Raw genomic sequence first — 21,165 nt, forward strand, 5'->3', positions numbered from 1 at the left:
TCTTGTATGTTACGTAAACTTTCCAGATAACCTTGGAACCTTGGAACGGTCGTGATAAGTACCAACGTTGAAGTTAATGAGTGACAGGCCAGTATTCATATTTATTGAACGTAATATAGATCTAATCGGTCGAATTTGCATGTCACACTTACCGGATACGTGCGTATGCCAAGACACGGTTCAATCAGGTAATCAGGTTTAATTGGTCAACCAGTTATACCTGGAGCATCCTCTCTGGGCGTATCATGCCACTATACCTTTTGTTTGAGCCTCTTCAACAGACATAGCCATTCTCGCAATGTACTTGGCTCAGGAATTATTCGGATCTACTAAAAGAAGATGACCCATTTTCCCTCATCTCAAACAACTGAGATATATTAGTTAATGGTGTGGTATGCGTGTTCCTCTTTTCTCTTTATGCTTTGTTTTATGCTGGGTAAAAAAGATGCGAGTACTTGCTCATGTGATTCCAGAGTGACTAACTTCCGTATACATTGCGTGCCTGGATCTGCATGCAGACCCTGATAAATGGGTTGGGATCGTAGAGCGAGTCCCGGTCTTACCCTCGCCTGCTACATACATATGTAGCTAAGTGTCAATTGGTTAGTCGAATAAATCTTAACTCGTGGTATTTAATTACCCAATTACTCCATTGCTGTGCTATTATGAAGTACATACTTTCTCTCCTTAAAACCACATCGTGATGTACATCGATCTACGGAGTAGTTCCACGCTAATCAGACCCGAGGACAAAACCCGGGATTAATTTTCATGTCACGTGGCCTGGGATTTCCGGGGTTGATTTGAAATTCCCTCGCCACAAGAGGCTGAAGCCCCCGGAAGACGAAATCACGTGATACCGCGCCTTGTCGACTCCCGAAGTCGGGGACTGGGAAAAGTTTGCTTAGATTGACTCACCAATGTCTCCGTGTTCGATGTTGTTGAAGCGCGTGGCTAGGCCTCCGGCCACCACAATATGCAGAACGGTGAGTACCACTTCGTCTAATGATCATCCAATTCAATCTGACTCCCCCAGGTTCGGCCGCGGTGGACTCCGTCCTTCGGCGCCCCAAGCAGGACAATTCATCATCCCTTGCGATCGATCTCGAAATCCCTCTCTTCTCGCTCGCTGAGCACGACAGCCTTCGCTCAGGCCGATGGCTTCCACTCACAGCAAGAGAATGCTTCCTCAATGCCTTTCTCCGAGACTCCCTCCGAGAGACGCACGCCGCAAACCTTGACGGAGAAGATTGTACAACGCTATGCTGTCGGTCTACCCGAAGGAAAGCTCGTACGGAGCGGCGACTACATCAGTCTAGCCCCCGGGTACTGCATGACGCACGACAACTCGTGGCCCGTCGCTCTCAAATTCATGTCTATGGGAGCTACGAAGGTCCACCGCCCAGAGCAGATCGTCATGACCCTCGACCATGACGTCCAAAACACCAGCGCAGCGAACCTTAAGAAATACGAGCAGATCGAGACTTTTGCTGGACAGCATGGTATCGACTTCTACCCTGCGGGCCGGGGTATTGGGCACCAGGTTATGGTGGAAGAAGGATACGCGTGGCCGGGTACCATGGCGGTAGCCTCAGACAGCCACAGTAACCATTATGGTGGAGTTGGTTGCCTTGGAACTGCTGTTGTACGGACAGACGCTGCTAGTATTTGGGCAACGTCGCGGACATGGTGGCAGATTCCCCCTGTTGCGCGGGTAACGTTCACCGGAACGCTACCAGTAGGCGTGACAGGTAAGGATGTGATTGTCGCGTTGTGTGGTCTCTTCAACAGTGACGTTCTGAACCACGCAATTGAGTTTACCGGCTCTGAAGAGACAATGGAAAGCCTTCTTGTGGACAGCCGCCTGACGATCGCTAATATGACGACTGAGTGGGGCGCGCTCACTGGTCTCTTCCCAATTGACCGGACTCTCAAGCGCTGGCTACGATACAAGGCTACCGAGGCAGCGATGTCTGACGACCGCACAACCCGCCAGCGCATCACACACGAAAGAATCGAAGAGCTGTTCGCCAACCCCCTCACAGCCGACCCTGATGCTCAGTACGCCAAGCAGCTCTACCTCAATCTCTCTACTCTCTCGCCTTACGTCTCAGGTCCTAATTCAGTGAAGGTCGCAACACCACTGAACGAGCTCGTCCAACAGAACATCAAAGTCAACCGCGCATATATCGTCTCATGTACCAACTCGCGTGCTTCCGATCTCGCGGCGGCTGCCAAGGTCTTCAAAGACGCCGCCAAGGCCAACCCCGGCACAACTCCCAAGATTGCCGACGGTGTCAAACTCTATATCGCAGCTGCTTCCATGCCCGAACAAGAGGCCGCTGAATCCACTGGCGACTGGCAGGCTCTCCTCGACGCCGGTGCGCAGCCGCTTCCTGCTGGATGCGGACCTTGCATTGGCCTCGGCACAGGTCTTCTGGAGCCCGGTGAGGTTGGCATCAGTGCCAGCAACCGTAACTTCAAGGGACGCATGGGCTCAAGAGACGCGCTGGCATACCTGGCAAGTCCCGAAGTCGTGGCTGCTAGCGCTCTCAGCGGCGTTATCTCTGGCCCCGGCGCCTACCAAGTGCCAGATAACTGGTCTGGCGTGGAACACGGATTCGGCACCGGCGTTGAACCCACCACCGAGAATGAGCTCACCAACCTACTCCAACAGATGGAATCTCTGATCGATCGGGTTGAGTCCGCCGGAGACGAGTCCAAGCCCGCCACCGAGATTCTGCCAGGCTTCCCCGAACGGATCAGCGGCGAGATCGTCTTCCTCGATGCCGACAACCTCGACACTGATAGCATCTACCCCGGTAAATTGACATACCAAGACAACGTCTCGAAGGACGATATGGCCGCCGCTTGCATGCAGAACTACGATCCCGAGTTCAAGGGCATCGCCAAGCCAAGTGACATCCTCGTCGCCGGTTTCAACTTCGGTTGTGGATCCTCAAGAGAACAGGCAGCGACCGCAATTCTGGCTAAGCAGATTCCGCTGGTCGTCGCTGGCAGTTTCGGCAATATTTTCTCCCGAAACAGTATCAACAACGCGCTCATGGGCCTTGAAGTTCCCCGACTTGTTGAGCGCCTCCGTACCAGCTTCGCCCAGCCAGCTTCTGGTGAGGCCGCGGGGCGCCAGTTGACGCGCCGGACAGGCTGGACTTTGACTTGGGATGTGAAGCGTTCCATCGTTGAAGTTCAGGAGGGTGAGACAGGAGAGAGCTGGACTGAGCAGGTCGGCGAGCTCCCAGCCAATGTACAGGAGATCATTGCGGAAGGTGGCCTAGAGGCTTGGGTCAAGGGCAAGGTTGCGAAGTCCGGGTGAGGACACATTAGGCATGCCAGACCAATGCCGGTGGAAAATACCAGTTCAGAGAACATGCTGATGTACTCATGTTCTAGGTGACCACCGCCATATTCTTGGCTATTGTATGTCTTTGCATATTTACTTTTTGTACTATTTTTTCATCATTATCAGGTACCATAGAGCAGGTTTCTGACTGTTCAACAAGGACACATCTTCAAAAAGAATAAGAATATACTAGAACACTTTCACCAGACATGATCTTTCTTTTATTCCTCGTTATGAAACTAAATTTTCAAAATACCACAGCCAAAAGTATGATGGTTATGAGTACATCAGCGGAGAGTTTTCCACGCCGGGCGAGAACCACCAGACCGCGGGGATCTAGAAGGTAGTACGGCTTTTCTCTAGGGGAAGCTTATCGAGAGCCGACCACTGGATGTACGGTTCTAGCGGGTCGCTAGCGGCGGCTGGGGAAGGGTTGGCACTGGGAGGGTACTTGGCCGGGCTATCAGTCGGGATAGAAAACTCCTTCTTCTATAGTAACGCGAGAGTACCGTAGTAATCCAAGGCCCTATTCCACATTGTGGTAGCTGTGATACACCAGGTGAAATCCCGTTGAAGGAGGGCGACAGACTGGTGCTAACGCGAGGAGATAGTCTTTAGGCGGTGGCCTTCATCGCAGATTACGCGGCAGAAGGACGACAGGATGACGACTTGGTCTGTGGGGCAGTCGCGTGCATGTTTTCTGAACAGATCATTCGCTCTGCTCGTTGGCCTGGCAATTCAGCGTTGGACGAAGACTGGGGAGCGCCACCGGACACTATTCAAAAGTGTCAAATCTGCAACATTCAAAGCGATCTCGTGCTCTCCGACCTGCGGCGCTCGATGCATGATAGTGACGAAATCGAGCATCAAGGGGGTGCCGGAATTCCGCCCTTTAGATGCATGCTGCGGGACTATTTCGGGTAAGAGGCACAAGGCACCGATTGCTGACCTCGGTCTGAACCTCGAAGTGACGTGGTACGTGGGAGATCAGTTGACACGTCGATTAATACCACCAGTTTGGTTTCTTGTTGAGTATTTGTATATCGCCAATCAGCATTGTGGCGGAACGGTTAGGTGAAGTGAGAATTCAAAGAGCAGTTGAGGAGTTGAGAAGGGATCGAAGAGAAAATGAGGATATAAGTAGGTACGGTAACAGAAAATTGAGGGAAGGTGTGCGTAAGAGGACGATGGAATTAGTAAATTGCGAAGTCAGGACGGTAGATAGGAGTGGGTAATTATGGAAGAAAAGTGTATGAGACTCGTGGGTGTAGACCCAGGGGGAGCTGAAAGTGCAGTGAGAGATAAGTAAGAATGAAGGCAATTCTAGCACCTTCCCAATATGGGCACACCCACGGCCACTCAATTCTGCTATTTTTCACAACACTTTGAAGTAAGGGCCATAGTTTCGACAAAATGAGGGTTGCAAGCGAAAGTTCCGCCACCTATGAGAAAGGGTTTAGCCTTTCTCCGTCTCAGGATATAACTTTACGCGCTTTACTAAAACTGCAGTATCATTCTAAGTACAGTATATATTGTACATATATGTTTCAATGCCCACATACATAGCCAGCCTACTAAAGCCACGACCCACACTCGATATATCACTCCTCGATAGCCTCTCGGAGATGAATCTCCAACTTCCTCTTCCATGAATGGTTCCATGTCTTTTGCTTCTTGTGAAATCACCCAGCTCAATTTGGAAGTTGGGAGTGCAATACGTAAGGACATAGTAAAAGGGGAGGACCGATGTGAGGGATTTGATCTTGATATTCAGCCCATGGCTCCCTTGTGAGAGCTTACCAATATGTACTCTGTGTGCAGTGCAGTGCCCCACGCCCTATAGATCCGGGGTACAACCCACATGCTACAGGTCTCATTCTTTCTAACATTTAGTCCTATGCCAATACATAGAATGTGATACCTGTGAATGTCTACAATGCAAAATAAAATCCAACATCCTCCATATTTTAGCTTGTATACTGAAACTTCGAACTATATAATGGTCTGTCGCATGATGAGAAAATAATGAGCTAAAAAGGAACTATTCTATTCGATACTCATCTAATGTGGAAAAGGCGAGCACGGATGGTGTTTAGCAGCTTCAAACTCAAGATTCCCACTGTCTCATTCCACAAGAATGCTCCAAAGGCAAATGGCCTACTTTACTTTGCACCATGTCGATGGCGAAGGCTGTGGTTTGCCAGCGGATCGTGGACGAAGTGTCGGATATGCTCGCGTTGATTTCGAATGGCTGGTTGTAGGCATTTGAAATGTCTCATGATGATGAAAATCCGCATAAAGTCGTTCCATGCTTCAAAAAATGAGATGGATATAAATAAGGGGGTGTCGGGGCAAGTAATTTCTAAAGGCGCCAGCTCCTCACCGATTTCCACGGGGGTAACAGACGACAAACAACCAATTTGTGCCCGCTTTCAAGTTAAACATTCTCACCAAGATGCCTTCTCCCTTTTTTGCTTTCTTTCTGGGCGTGGGTTCGAGGTCGAAGTTCAAGTAATATACATTGAGCAAAGCCCTAGATACGGAAGTATGCTGTGGGGGTGGGGAAGCCTGGCTGTCTGGGGGCATGATTGGTCTCCGCCCCTCACCCATTTGCCAAGCCTGCTCATTGTCCGGGGAACTACCTACCTAGGTACCCTCTGCATGCATTGGTGCAACTTTCAAACCGAATCAGGGATCTTTTAAGAGAAATCTGATCTGGGGCGAGTGGGGTCGCACTATATATTGGACAAACCCGGGGAATGTGCGCTTTGTCCCACTACGTGCAGGAGAACGTGCAGATCCGGGGCGAGGCCATTCAAATAAGCCACAGATCGATAACTAGTCTCCAGTATAACCTTGGAAGAACCACGGCGAAGGCTTGATAATCAGCATCCCTGGCGACTCTACGTCTATTCTCCTTCCATATTCCCTCAGGCCAAACTTGTTCTCTCACCTCAAGGAGACAACCATGGAAGAGAAAACCTACCACCGAGCACAACGATCTGGCTGGATTGTCCATGGACCCCATTATACGAATTATACGAAGTTGGAGGAAGGTCCGCCTATTTCCTGCCCAAAAAAGCTTAGTCTCCGCCTATGCTAACCAGACAGGGATCATGGGGCTGTCGGAGAATCCTCGGAGTTATATACGCATGATAAAAGTGGATTGGGGAGCCGAGGCCAAAGGATATTCAATTGGATGAGGTGGGAAGAATATTGACTAAGCGGGAATTTTTCGTGATACCGCCTTCCTATCTAGGCCACCGGGCACAAATTCTGAAACCTTGGGAAAGTTTCCCCTGATCCATGGATTTACACCCGAACCCCCCGCATTGGCTGTTCCAAGGATCGTATGCATACCCCGAGAAAACGCTCGTGGTATGCGACCTAGCCCTTTTAATCCCCACATAGCTTTTATCTTTTGAATAGTCCCGAGGTCTCTTCTCACCTTCTTTCATATGGAACCTCGAACTTTACCCCACATCTGATTACTCTCCAGGGCTTCTATCATTGAGATACCTCTCAATCATGTTTATTGCGTTCAAAGCCCAGGACGGCCAAGAAGGTTTGCGTAACCCAAAGCATAAACGGCGAAGTGAACGACTCAGTCGACGGGGATCTACACCACGAGCTTGCACTTCGTGTCGCCGTCGGAAAATTAAATGCGATGGCGAGAAGCCCTGTGAAGCTTGTCGATGGTACAAGAAGCCTGACCTGTGTGGCTATACGGGACCTCGACCGTTGCAAAGGTAAACAAGAAAACTTGTAAAAGCTAGACCCAGGGTTTGAGGACACAAACTGATCAAATTAGCCAGCCGGAGAAATTGACAACACCCTCGCCCGACTACAAAAGCACACTTGAAAGGCTTTTTCCCGACACTGCCCCCGAGAACATCGCCCATTTTTCAAGGGATAAATTGTTAGATTTGGTGACCGCAGGCGGATCCCAATATTCTCAGCACCAAGATTCATCGATTGCTGCTGCGTCCCTAGACACCCACGACTCTGCATTGTCAGGAGAAATGCCTGGTCTGGAGTCACTACATACAATACCCGGAGAGCAACTTGACGAAACTCAGTGTGCTAGTGCTTCGGAATCAGTCGGACATATCTCAGACGACGTCAACGCATTATCCCTATCGGCTCGACACCCCACCTCATACCTAGGTGTTTCATCTATTCAGGCTGCACTGAAGGTCATTGCATGGCTCCATCCAGCAGTTAACTCATACTTCGCTCAGTCCTTGTCTAAAGACCAATGTTCGCAGCCAACCACCTCATTACCCCCATCGGGGACTGCACCTCAGTCTGACCCTCCACCCACGGAACTTCAAATGCTAGATGCGTACTTTGTCAACTTCCAGCCATTTGCACCACTTATAGACGAAGAAGCTTTTCGCACAACTTACATGCTTGGCCGTCGGAAGGATGATCGATGGCTTGCACTACTCAATATAGTTCTTGCGTTGGGAAATATTACAGCCGCAGGCGCAGATAACAATACCCACCGTGCGTATTTTGAGCGTTCAATGAATCACTTAAATCTTCGTTCGCTCGGGAACCCTAGCCTTGAAGTCGTTCAGGCCCTAGGACTCATGGGTGGCTGGTACTGTCACTATACTAGCCAGCCGAATCTCGCATACTCCCTTATGGGTGCATCGCTGCGGATGGCGGTTACTTTAGGTTTGCAGCGGGAACCTTCCGATATTCATTCGATACTCGACCCCAAAAAGTCCGGAATTCAGGAATTCAAACGTCGCGTCTGGTGGTCACTTTGTTGTTTGGAGACCTGGGGCCACGAAACGCTCGGCCGGCCAAGTATGGATTACTTTGGCCCGAGCATTACAGTCAATTTGCCTAGCCGGCTTGACAAGGTGCACATTCCCTGACCCTTTCTTTCCTGGTGAAAGACCCAGGCTCTCTTCCTAAATTGACTCTTGACAGGAATCTTATTTCGAGGTCCTCCCCTTGACAGAAAATGTCCAATTTGTGAAGGTTGCCTTGAAAATTCAAGAATCGTTAGCTGCGCTACCAACCCTATCGCACACGGAGATGTTCAATCTGGACTCGCAGCTTGTTCGGTGGTGGCATGACCTGCCGCCGGTCCTTAAGGATTACGAACCCTGTCCTGAATCACTATATGCAGTGCGTACTGTGATGCGTTGGCGATTCTACAATCACCGCATGTTACTTTATCGCCCAACTCTACTGAACTATGCAATGCGAAGAATTCCATTCATGGCCATTCGGGTTGAAGAACGCACCGCTATTCAGAAATGCCAGGAAATCGCAGCGATTTCCATCCAAGACATCTCCTCGATAACAAAATTGAATCAAATGATCGGTTGGAACGCTGTTTGGATGTTATTCCAGGCCACTATGGTTCCATTGATTTGTTTGTCCGCTGGTGTCGCAGATCACGATTCCGCTGCTTCATTCGAAGCTTGTAAGACGCAGGTTGAAACAGCTATGTTGGCCCTTGGCCGCATGAAGCCTTACGGGCACACCGCAGGACGCTCCCTCGAGGTGATCTCGGGAATTCTCGAGGCTAACCTTCATGGTCCCAGCGCAGGGCCGCTTGATGCAAGTGGAGATAGTCTCGACACCCAAAATTTCCCTCCTCTCAATGCTTTCAACACAGGCCAACAGATCACCCGCGATCGCGTCTCGGATTGGACTGCTACTTCATTTGAAACGATGTCGTCTCAGTACATGTGGGAGTATTTGAGCTGGGATCATAGCAATCTCTGGCCTGAGGTTTTTGACCTCAATACTCAGAATGAAGATGTGCCAATGTCTTTCCTGAACTCCCCTGGAGGAAATACGTGAGATATTGTCGCATTGCTCCAATGTATATAACCCTACCTCCCAAATAATACAAACAAATGTGCCATTCTTATGGATTAGGCTGGGTCTTTGAGCCTATTAACTCTTTTCACCTCGTTTATTAAGCCCTTGTGTAAATGGAGAAGGGCCACGTCAAAATGCATAGTGGAATGCAAATCCAATTGGACGTTGACAAAGCTAAGACAGGGGTGAGAGAAAACCAAAGTGATATCAACAATCGGATTCGCAAGGAAATGTAGATCCATTCATCTCAAGGCTCTTATTTGGATAATCTATCCTGTTTTCGAATATGTCGTTTTAGCGGATGTTGCACTCTTTCAGACTAACATAGATTTTCATCAAGTCTGATACATATAAACACAGCCGGTAATAAACCCTGGTGAGCAAACCATTGAGTATTTGCATAACGTGACTATGGTAGAATATTCGCAGTAATTAAAAATACACCATGCATGAACTGATCCTGAACTGGAAACGACTGGGTAGGATAACCTATGCACTCTTAACTTGCATCACCTGGTTCTCATTCTCAGAAACCAAGACCTGTTGTTTTTCTGTACTCTTCTTCCGTGGATTGGGGGCATCAAAGATCTCCGAGAGTTCTTCGAGGGTCCGATTGTTTGTTTCAACAGCGAAGAAGTAGATGAACACTCCCTGGACAATGTTCCAGCCAGCCAAAATGATATATGTGTGCCAGCCAATGGCGTCAATGGCATTTCCGACTCCGAACTGATTCACCAGCAAGGCGATATTGGTGAACACAGAGTACATGGCCATACCCTTGGCGCGAGTCTCGTATGAAAGACATTCGACGGCGTACATGGCTTGCAATGGAGTCCAGCCAAAGCTGAAACAAGCGCCGATCAAGAAGATGAACACGATAGAAGCAGTGGCCGCTCCTGGTGCCTCTGTTTTCGTGTACACCCCGGTTGTGGCTGCAAAACTCGCAAAGCAGATCTTTATATCCAGAAAGTTAGCAAGAACATTGATAAAAGTAGAACCACGTGAGACGTGTATACGTACACTGCAAGCAATAGAAGCGCCAATCATCATAGGTCTGCGTCGGATTTTTGGGCCCAAATAGCTTCCAAGATAGGCTAGGCCAGCAGAAAGAACTGTGTTGCCAAGATTGACGTCCAGCACTCGCGTCGTATCAGTGATACCAGCTGTCGCTAAAAGTCCGCCAATGTAGTAGGTTGTGACACCAGCCTGTGCCCACTGACTCATAAAAGATGCGATAGCCACACACAAAAGGCGCCATCTCGCAGCCTTTGTGTTAACAAGAGAACTAAAGTCCCATTGCTTCTTATCCGAGCCTTCAAGGTTAATCGCCTCTTCATATTCTCGGACTTGTAGATGAACATAGGAATTATCTCGGGAGCCCTCGCCGTGGTATTTGGTGATAACATCCCAGGCTTCCTCGCGGCGCCCATGGCTGTAGAGCCAGCGAGGTGATTCGGGTATAAACCAAACTGTTAACAGTACAATGCTGGACGAAATCAACTGACACCAAATGGGGATGCGCCACGCGAGGGACTCTCGAACCGCAGGCATCCGCGACAAGCACCGGCAGCAGCAATAGCGCCGATGAAGTACTGGCAATTGTATAAACCGGTAAGGATGTCACGGTATGCAGGATGGCTCATCTCGACGACGTAGGCGGGTGCGGCAGAGGAGGCCAAGGAGTATCCCCAACCTGAGATATGTTATTAACAACGCCATCCAAAATAGGCAATGCCGAGACACGTACCAAGGAAGAATCGGCTAGCAAGCAACTGATCCATGTGGTTGGCAGTACCACCAAGAATAGTACCCAGGATGACAGCACAGGATCCAGCAAACATGCCACACCGTCGACCCCAAGTATCCAAGATAACTCCGACAAACGGCAGCGCGCAGACACCTCCAATGGTGTACATTCCTTGAATCAAGGAGGCTTTAGCACCGACCAAGCCCGAGCCGAAGGTTTCACGAAACTGCGCTATAGGAAGCAGGGCACCCATAAGCGAGCCATCAAATCCTGAACTAGTTAGTGATGAATTTTCTATCAGCCCTCAAGCGTCTCTCTCGTACCGTTTACGGCTGAGCAAAGATATGCCACGGTCAAGAATAAGTATAGCTTCCTCATCTGAACGCTCCACGGCTTCGGGGGATTTTTCCGCCTGGCTATGTCGAGAGCCAGTGAGCCATGAACAGTCTCAACCTTGACGCCCTCCTTGTGTTCCTGGTGCATGGCATCGCTGGCACCTTCCTTCTCGACTATTTCGCTTGTATGTGAATTCTCTGCCATGATGCTGAAAAGGTCGTGTTCTCCACGCCGAGAGATGTAATCCGCGAAAAGAATGACTCAATTCATTGGGGAAAAGATGGCCGTGGCATGATATTTATTCTTGCAGTGCCGGAACTTGCTTTTCTCTCCCTCGTGGGCATGAAGTGGTACGTGTGTGAATGTCTCGGATGTCCTTAGCTGAAACGGATCTGGTCAAATTCCTTGGATTCTGTTTGTCCAATCATGAGAGTCTCTTCGGCTCCTTGGTGGGGATGGGAATTACCCCGAACGGGCGATCCAAGCCGATCGCTACCCAGAAAACCGGGGTAACTTGCCGGCAACTCGCCATCCACCGAAAATGACTCGGCTTCCTCCGCCTACTCCTCGACCAAAAAGGCAATACTCCGCCTTTTATTCCCCCGGATTGGCCTCGGGTCTTTCGGCCCCAATCACAATAGAAGCTCTCCGCAAAAATCATCTTGCGGATATGGAGCCGGAACTAGTAGGAAGTGACAGTCAAATGCCATTGCCATGTGATTTCTATTTCTTGCTTTTACCATCTAGCTCCTTTACTGCCATGTTATTAAGCGGAGAGAGGGCGATAAACGCTCCCGAGGTCGCAAACGGCTATCCTACATCGCTTCTCATAATATAATATTTATTTATTTCACCTAATAACTGACTATAGAACTGGGAGGGAGAACAATTATAAAGACGAAAGGGAAAGAAACCCACGGATTGAGCTACTAGCGAAATACCGAGAGAGAGGAATATATATCCTTTCGGTTTGAGATAGACGCCTCAATAATTATTAAATTAAGATTGTAATGAAGTCAAAACCAGCCCAGTCACCTATTATGACAAGTAGAAGGTGAAAATTTATTCTGCACAAAAGGCCTCACGAGAACTCAGAGGCGATGTTTCTCCCGCAACACACCGGAGTAGCTAACATCACAGTTTTTTCCACTATGTAGAGAGATGGTCCTACAAGAAGACTCTTCTATTTTCAAATTGCAGTCATGTCACAACTAAAAACTCGGATTGTCTCGCAGCCCTGGTTCTAAAATGGTTGAAAGAGACTATTGACCCAGGTAACGATACCCTAACGGTGGGTCACTGTCACTTAGCCCTGTAATCTCTACTATCTGCTCATCTCCCGGAACAATATCCATAGCGCTGTCGCTGATCCGCACATTCTCCCGCTCTTCAAAGACAAAACATTTCACCGGCTTCTGTGAACTGATCACCAGGAGCTGTTGTCCAGCTGAAGCTCCTGGCTGCGTCCTCACTTCTAGTCCACGATCAGAAAAATCGAGATACTTCAACGGCTGTGGCCAGTCGACGTCCCTGGCCACAATCTGACCGTCTATCCATAGCCGTGCGGCCAGAACATGTGGTTCGGGCTGGGTGACATGATCAATGATCCCACTTGTGATCTCGGAAGTACCATTGGCTGAAATAGTGACGTTCTCAAATACAGCCGGGGCGCGCAGATCCTTACCGGTCACCACCGATAAAAATCGTAGCTCGACGGTTCCATGCAGCACGTCCTGTCGGTTGCTAGCAACCCACACCTCGTACTCACTCTCTTTGGCGGGTTCTGCGTGCACCACACTCCAGTCGTGGTGGGCACGTCGTACACCGATCACGAGTGGTTGCATCACTCGCTTAACTGTGTAATACGCAGGTTTTGGCCGCAGGAAGTAGTCCACAATTGCCCACGAGATCGTGGGCCAGCAGTCATTTAACTGCCATAGCAGCGCTCCACCACATTTTCGATCATCACCCCATTGGCGGCGCCATCCACGATATCCGAACATCATCGTCTCTGCTTGGACGACCTGTGTGAGGTAGATGTATGTCTAAGTAGAGTGTGAGTAATTTTCTTCTTTCTTGATAGTTCAATCGACCGGGATAAACAACAAACCTCTAGATCAGTGGACATGCGTAAGTTTTCCACTAGATAGGTCGCCAATCGCCTCTCGTGTCCATCCGCCTTGTTGTGGAAGTCCATAACTTGTGACTGTGGGTGCTTGTCTTTCTCGTTTTCAAGGAAGTACTCGATCGTCGACATATGCGGGAAGGCTACCATCCCAAACTCGCTATTAAAGCGCCCTCCCAAGACGTCAAAGATCTGATATTTCTCCTGCGTTCCATGCCATACTATAGAGCCGTCAGCCAGAATATTCGATTGAAAATCCCATTGACAATACTTTTGGGAGCTGGGTTGGCTGACCATTCCATTGGTGTATATCTCCCACAGTAGGGTCGGTTGTGACCTTTCCATCGCCCCATGGGCTTCCCGGATGGTAGAAAGTACTCGGCGAGTACTCGGATACTACTTCTGGTAGTTGCTTTTCGTAAATGTAGCGTGCGGGGAAGTCGGACTTTAACCAGCTTTCCGGGTCCTTATCTTCGTAGTTGTAAGTGAGTCCGGCCTGCTCCTGGAGTTGATAATCTTCATTGTTCCCAACATAGATCACTATTGAAGGACGATGTCTCAATCGGCGAATGTTAAAGACTGTCTCCTGTCGTACAGACTCTAGTAGCTCTGGCCATACTGGGTAGTTGCCGCAAGCGAACATAAAGTCTTGCCATACTAGGACGCCAAGCTCATCACAAGCGTCATAGAAAGCATCGTCTTCGTAGATCCCGCCACCCCATACTCTGTTTCAAGTGATTGTTAGACGTTCCCTAAAAGTAGATTCTGTTCTAGCATACCTGGTCATCACTTGGCCACCCGCCACCATTAGCTCGATCCATTTACGGTATCGCTCTGCGCTGACACTAGGTAGTAGGCTATCGGCAGGGATCCAGCAAGAACCCCCACAGAAAATGTCTACTCCGTTGATTCGGAAAAAGAATGACTTTCCATGTTTATCCAGCTGCTGAATGACGTCGGCGGACCGAATGCCGAATTTCCTGGACACATGGTGTAGCTCGTTTCCATCGCATAAGAGTGATACTGACACTTCATACAAGGTCTGAGAGCCGTAGCCATGTGGCCACCACAGTTCGGGATTGTCGACCTCAAAAGTGGCTTGGGGACTTTTCTCGGCGTTTATGGGAATATCCTGGCAGGCGATTTCGTGTCCACCTAGAGTCAAATGGAAGCGAGCGACACAGTCTTCCGGATTAACCGCATAAAGTTCAGCAACTGCCGTAACGCTCGCCGTTTTATGGTCAGCAGCGAGGCTTGTTTGTGGCCATAGGTCTTCCACGCGTGCAGAGTAGATTTCCAATCGCACCTCACGCCAGATACCAGCTGTCATGATGACTGGTCCCCAATCCCAACCCCAATGGTATTGAGCCTTGCGCACGCCTAAGCGAGCCATGTCTCCGAACATGCCTTCCCATTTATGATTCGGGTCCTTCTTTCGTAGCTCGGTTGCTTTGAGCTGGGCGCAATCGAATTCGATATCTAGAACATTTGTGCTGTCGGATGACCCCAGGGCCTCTGTTATATCCACACGGTAGCCCAGGAACATATTGCTGGACTCGAGGATGACCTCGCCGTTGAGTTTGACTGAGGCAATGGTATCCAAGCCGTCGAACACCAGCGCCACGGTTGCACCAGCAGGGATTTCCGGTCGTTGAAAAACGTGTCGATATACCCATGACTTCTCGTTGACCCAGCGCGCCTTGAGTTCATTAAAGCCTAGGTAAGGATCCTCGAGTCTGTATAATAAAGAAACATCAGTCAGCCAAATTCAGGTTTATAAGGTGGTTGAGTCCCCGACTTTTTATTTGCAATGAGATCCTGCTGCACCGTGGAAGGCACTGTCGCCACGGGCATCCATGCATCCAGTGTCTCGTCATCTCGGTCCTTGAATGTCCAATCGGTAGACAGGGGTTGCTTGAAGAAAGCCATGTTCGTGGTTCAAATGGAAGACAAGTTTCTTACTGGTGTTTCATGGCACATTCAAGTGAGAGCAGTTTCAGAGAGCGTGAAATGAGCCAATTTATACCAGTAGTGGACAACTGGGGCCATTTCTGTGCAGTTAAACCATTGAGCTTGGAATCTGCAGAGAATGAACCATGCGCACCTGAACAGGACGTAATCATCGTCCTCTCGATACAATATCTTCATGTTGTAGAGGCCGCAGGGCGATCTCTAGCACATGCTGCCCCACCTGCAATGTAGATCGGCCGAAAATGTCACGCTGTGACCCCTTTTATTCCGTCAATTGCCTATTTGAGCCGACAGTGGGCGGGAGTCCGATTGAAACAGGTAGCCCCGAAGAACTCCGCCTTTTGATATATCGCATGTGGTCCAGTTCACCTCTACACCAACCCGTAGATCGTGTCCTGACACATGTTTAGCAAGCTGGGCTTCTTCAACCTGATCTTGAGGACTCTTTCCAACATTAGATGTTTGATCCCACGGATTCTGCCGTCTGCTACCGCAGAAGGGATGCACACCTGGGTAATCCCTTACCAGAGACTTGATCACCAACTCCTTTCTGGCCAGACAATGACCTTTGTACCTAAATCATTGAAAATACCGCATTTTCGGTTCTTGCGGTCAAATCCTTACAAACCCCAGTCTACCCCGGCTAATCTTCTCCGCGCTTCTCAATATATCGGAGAGGAGCGCGTACCCCATTATAACCCCAAGCATTTTTATCCTATGCAACTCCATATGATTCTCGCCAATAGATATCAAGTGGCTACTAAAATTGGGTAGGGTACCAGCTCCTCAGTCTGGCTAGCCAAAGACCTTCACTAGTAAGTCCTACAACAATACGACCTGTCTAGGCTTCCGCAGAACCCATTTTGGGTCGGAACCTTCGACCCAAAACCCAACCCAGACCCAACCCGGACCCAGTGACTGGGGCCCCAGAAAACCCAGTTTATGCCCAGTTTGACCCAGTTTTTGCATAAAAAGGGGTCTTGGCGGTCATAAAGCTACAAATCAGCAGAATTATACACATAATTAGCGTGTTTGTATAGTTTGTAACCCAATTTGGGGCCCCAGACCCAGTTCTGGGTTGGGTCTGGGTTTTACTGGGTCGTGCGGAATACTAGACCTGTCCTTCTTCTAACTTTCAAGGTGGCGCTGGCTTCCTCCACATTATGTTACGATAAAGGCTAATGCAAACAATTACACATATAGAGAATCTGCCGAAAGGGAGTTAAGAATCATATAGCATATAACACGAGTAAATCCAGCCGACAAAGGCCGGTACTTTGTCCGTACTTTGCTAGACTCATTTGACTTACTAGAGCCGCACGGCAACCATATCTGCATGGCCTTTGTGTTTATTTCAGGGGTCATATATGGAAGAGAATACATATATTGGCAGCCGTAGAAGATGGATTTAACCTTCTTACCTAGGTATGCTACGTACTAGTAAGACACTCTAGGGACAAACTCTAAAACGCCGGCTTATCCATGGATAGACGCCCGCGCAGCGGCCCCGAGTTGCATTACATAAACTTTCCTATTTGAGACCACGGTGGGCGGAAGTTCCGATCGAGACAGGTAACTCCGAAGAAACTCCGTCCAAGTATTTACACATTGTCAACTAAAGAAACAATTTTAAAGAATGATGCATATCGTTTGGTCTGACGCCTTATCTTTTCCCGTACCATTTACCTATGCTGTCTCATAGACATCCTCCTCGAGTCCATCTCCGGCTCACCTTGTTGTCTACTTCCCTGTTCAATTGTGAGACCACATTCGTCTCCTTTGAGCTGTAGTGAAAATTTTGAAACCAGTGTTGTACCTGAAACTACATCCGCTTAACGTAGAAAGATCTACACGGAACGAATGAGGAGAAAAACGGGTTTGCGTCCTCCTATTTCCCAAATTCACGCAAAATGCGAGTGAACTCCTCAATATACTATAAAGCGAGACATGAAACAAGATGATCCTTTCCAATTCTCGCACGGGAAGAAGGGGCAACAAGTCTATCATACGGTCCTGTTGATTCAGATGTGAAAATATACATGATGTCTGTGGGTATCAATTCACCATTATAAAAGGAAGCCACTGGTCTCGAAATCTTTGAAGCATCACAAATCCACCACCCAATCAACCAGCAAACAAATTCATTCTTTTCGCCTTGTTGCAAGATGCAGCTCCTCTCTCTTTTCGCCTCTTTGGCTCTCGTGTCTGCGGTGGTCTCATCCCCGGCAGCGGGCTTGAACTCAAACGTGGCCCGCGCAGATGACCGGGGCAGCTACATCGTTCCTGGGCTCGGAGATCGCAAGAAGGACATCTTGAATGCTGGTGGCAATACTCGTGACATGGCTATTGCCATGTTGGAGACGTGAGTTTACTTCTTTGGCCACTGTGCTGGATAAGCTAGCTTACAACTACTAGCAACAAGATGGCCACAGATTACACATATGGTATGTCCAAATGTTAGCCAGCGAAACTAGCAGCGGTGCTAACACTCATACTTTAGGTGATGGAAAGACCGGCGACGGCACCAATTTCGGCGTGTTCAAGCAGAATTGGTACATCCTGAGACATTCTGCGTCTGAATTCTTGGGCAATACCGTCGACGAGGTCAAAGATGGTGCTATTCTCAAGTAATTTCTGGTGTGGTTAACAGACCTAGATATATTTGGCTAATGCTCGAGCGCTAGTTCGGATCTGTCAAAGGACATCAAGGCTCGTCATGAGGGCGAGAAGCACTACGGGTATGAAACTTGGTTCAGTGGCCACCGCAATGGAGAATCGGGTATCAACAACCCGGGCACGGCCGACATCAATGGTGAGTTTCATCTGATATGATCCTCTAGTTCGCAGATCGCTTGGCTGACTTGTCGACAGCATACATCAGTGGGGTGGCATGGATTCAAAAGCAGATTGAGAGTGATGACAAGTACCAGAGCGATGATACTCGCTTCTGGGTTGATGTCGTCGCCATCTAGACAAGTGGTGAAAACCTTGCGGCAGACAACTACCTTCTGAAATAAGGCTGTGCGCTCTATACTATGTGATGTGCTTTTCAACCGTGACAGTCATCTCTTGGGACATTTGACATTCTTTTCTTTCACCCGCTCGGGCGATATTGTATTTTAACTCTTGTTATCTGAGCTTTAGATGTGAAGTTTTCGCATGAATACACTCCTTTAACAAAACTTTTATTATTCCTTGTGAGGTAAGATTGGGTTATATACTCCGCATGCATTCCTTAGGCTTGAAGTGGACGGGGGAGAAAGGAGAAAGAGAGAGGGGAGACAGAAAGAAGGGAGAACGAGAGAGATAGTACGAAGACGTACAGCGCTCGGGGTTCAAGCCGGATATAGGGAAGCTAGAACGGGGCGGGCGGTTTGTCTACACGGGCTCGCTAAACAGACCCCCGAACGCGCTACTTAGTACGTCGAAACTGCTAGAAAGTAACTATAAGATGTACGGATCGAAGATAAATAAGTACCTAGGTAATATATAGAGGAAATTCCCGCGACTAGCGCCAAAATATACTAGGTGAGATTGCTTGAAAGACCCATTGTTGGTATCCGAGATATTGCGTCGGACTCCGAGGCAAGTCCATTTCCTATCTAGGCTATGGTAGCCGATTGTCACCATTGCCGTATATCTTGTTAGTTTATAGGCCATTAGTCCATCAAATAAGGAGGATAGGCATGAGAGAGAGGATCTAGAGGATCTACTATGAAATGTAGGATACTCTGGAAAATCTCTTGAATGCGTAGAGAGAGGAAGAAACTATCTACAAGCTATCTGAGATTAAAGGCTAGGAGCAAACAGAGTGAGGGAGTCATATGATCTCTGACACTGCCACTAGTTGAAGTCAAAAGAGATGAACACTTTCATACTATTGTTGGCAGCAGATTGATACGCAAACCCAGCTGCGTGTTCGTGTAAGAATCACTGCCGATGTTTAAGGCAAAAGCGTCCATTCCTACATATTAGGCGCGCTCCATATCATCGTTATAGTCGCTGGCACTCTAGCGGTTGCTAACGATGCCAATCTAACGAAAATTAATACTATATTCATGATTCGATAGGGGATGCCGGAGTGCCATGCCATAAAGTGGCAGAAAACAAGCTTGTTTCTATAGTTGTCATCACAGCTAGCCGTGGTAGTTTATTTAGTTGGGGGCGAGGAAGCTATAATGAAGGGAATGTGGCCTAGTAGGGCTATCATGGGTCCCGGTAGTATGAGGTTTGGAATGGATGGATGCGTGAGTTAGTATAGGATCATAACGAAAGCTCGTAGTGAAAAGAATAAGGAAAAGACAAAGAAAGAGAAAAAACACTATGAGTTCGCGATCTTGATATACGTATTTGATTAAAAAGCGCACTGCCTATATTCTCGCTCACTTCTTAGGTGCATTTCTAGAAAATAGATGATAAACGTTCCTTGTAACCGTAATGAGGAATTTACTATAGAGGAGCACCCTAGAAGTCGAATACCCTATACGAAAACGACGCTGACTTCTGGAAAGAGTACTGGACATTTTTACTAAACAAGCCAAGTCCACTTCAACGGGCCCTTGCGTTGACGCAATGGGCGGGCAGTGGCGACATATGGTTCAAACGCGAAGATCTAAATGGCTACACAAGCTAGAGTAGATATGATATTGTTGGCCAGATCCTGTTGGCGCGTCAGATGAACAGAACGGAGATTATCACATGAAACAGGAACCATGCACATTTAAACCATCCTTTAGCCTCGAGTTGGCTGCTCTTTTCTGCGGCCTTTGTGCCATCAATTTTGGAGTCACTACTGGAATTTCCACCGACAACCCCTGACTACTTTATTTCCAATTGCTTTAACAACGTATCAAAAATTATATGTGTTGACTTCCGGCTCTTAACAGGGTTCCTTGGTACTGCGATCTTCAGAAAATAATCTACCACGGCTCTCATATTCTGAGTGAGTTGAAAAAAGATATCCGCCAACCGGGATACATGGTCCCTATCCTCATTTGCGTCTTTTAGGGCAGCCTATATATTACATAGTTCTCGTCCGAATTTGGTCTGGGCTCTTTCCGCCTGGACTGCCCGGGTGTCGGCGAAGAAATTCCTATTCTCAGATTAGATGGGGCTTCCGAGGAATCCTGTAAATATCGCATTTAACCATAGTGTTTTGGAATGGCGGGCGGATAGTGAATTATGACAAAAATATGCCTGTATGACAATGTATGATTACCATGAATATGTATGACTCTTAACTAGAATGACAAAAATCCGCTTTTCCAATCTGTGCGGACAAGGTTACTAAACATATTATACACTTTTGTCTGGAGCATGCCAATCTGCTGTCCGAAGATTTTTCGGCTTTCAATACCCTGTATTTCCACCATAGTATTCGACAAATTACGTTAGGGCTTGGCATTTGATGCCTGAGTCCATGATTTCCAGTGAGCCGGGTTGTAACAAAATAGCCATAGAGCTGGGGGGGGTGCTGGGTTATTAGCAAATGCATGTGAAATTAGAGGGTAGTAGGGATATGACGATGTTTGGCTAGTCAATTTCAATACAGGTTAGACCTCAGCCCGCGGGTATACCCGTCCGGGCTGTCCGTGGTGGGCCACGGGCCGACGGTGGACCCTGATTACGACCGCCAAGACCTTTTGGCGTTAATGCAGGGGTCGCGGTTTGCTTATTGTTTTAAAATGACCCACGAAGACCGTACATAAGTAGTCTAAAATATGTACTTTTACGTAAAATTCAAATTGTTAATTTCAAACCTCAGTTAATAATCAA

General features: G+C 48.3%; 6 protein-coding genes across 6 annotated transcripts; 3 read left to right on the forward strand and 3 right to left on the reverse strand.

The window, feature by feature from the left end:
- Positions 1-920: 920 nt before the first annotated feature.
- On the forward strand, positions 921-3,334 carry lysF (homoaconitase LysF; the record flags this gene model as incomplete). Its single annotated transcript, XM_057275279.1, has 2 exons — positions 921-986; positions 1,037-3,334. 2 exons carry the CDS (start codon positions 921-923, stop codon positions 3,332-3,334), a joined length of 2,364 nt encoding a protein of 787 aa, XP_057139917.1.
- Positions 3,335-3,999: 665 nt separating this feature from the next.
- N7471_002560 (uncharacterized protein) lies at positions 4,000-4,418 on the reverse strand (the record flags this gene model as incomplete). Its single annotated transcript, XM_057275280.1, has 3 exons — positions 4,000-4,136; positions 4,190-4,251; positions 4,372-4,418. 3 exons carry the CDS (start codon positions 4,416-4,418, stop codon positions 4,000-4,002), a joined length of 246 nt encoding a protein of 81 aa, XP_057139918.1.
- A 2,471-nt stretch (positions 4,419-6,889) lies between these two features.
- On the forward strand, positions 6,890-9,190 carry N7471_002561 (Zn(II)2Cys6 transcription factor; the record flags this gene model as incomplete). The annotated part of the gene is made up of 3 exons (XM_057275281.1): positions 6,890-7,110; positions 7,173-8,235; positions 8,306-9,190. The coding sequence occupies 3 exons, from the start codon at positions 6,890-6,892 to the stop codon at positions 9,188-9,190; spliced, it is 2,169 nt and encodes a 722-aa protein (XP_057139919.1).
- Positions 9,191-9,700: 510 nt separating this feature from the next.
- N7471_002562 (Major facilitator superfamily domain general substrate transporter) lies at positions 9,701-11,498 on the reverse strand (the record flags this gene model as incomplete). Its single annotated transcript, XM_057275282.1, has 5 exons — positions 9,701-10,165; positions 10,232-10,697; positions 10,754-10,904; positions 10,959-11,228; positions 11,282-11,498. 5 exons carry the CDS (start codon positions 11,496-11,498, stop codon positions 9,701-9,703), a joined length of 1,569 nt encoding a protein of 522 aa, XP_057139920.1.
- Positions 11,499-12,556: 1,058 nt separating this feature from the next.
- On the reverse strand, positions 12,557-15,348 carry N7471_002563 (glycoside hydrolase family 2 protein; the record flags this gene model as incomplete). Its single annotated transcript, XM_057275283.1, has 5 exons — positions 12,557-13,339; positions 13,405-13,640; positions 13,714-14,144; positions 14,199-15,155; positions 15,218-15,348. 5 exons carry the CDS (start codon positions 15,346-15,348, stop codon positions 12,557-12,559), a joined length of 2,538 nt encoding a protein of 845 aa, XP_057139921.1.
- A 2,207-nt stretch (positions 15,349-17,555) lies between these two features.
- N7471_002564 (glycoside hydrolase family 134 protein) lies at positions 17,556-18,362 on the forward strand (the record flags this gene model as incomplete). The annotated part of the gene is made up of 5 exons (XM_057275284.1): positions 17,556-17,752; positions 17,806-17,834; positions 17,891-18,017; positions 18,075-18,202; positions 18,262-18,362. 5 exons carry the CDS (start codon positions 17,556-17,558, stop codon positions 18,360-18,362), a joined length of 582 nt encoding a protein of 193 aa, XP_057139922.1.
- Positions 18,363-21,165: the final 2,803 nt, after the last annotated feature.

Source organism: Penicillium samsonianum (genome assembly GCF_028829775.1).
Source record: "Penicillium samsonianum strain IBT 33392 chromosome Unknown utg000002l_segment0_segment0, whole genome shotgun sequence".
NCBI lineage: Eukaryota > Fungi > Ascomycota > Eurotiomycetes > Eurotiales > Aspergillaceae > Penicillium > Penicillium samsonianum.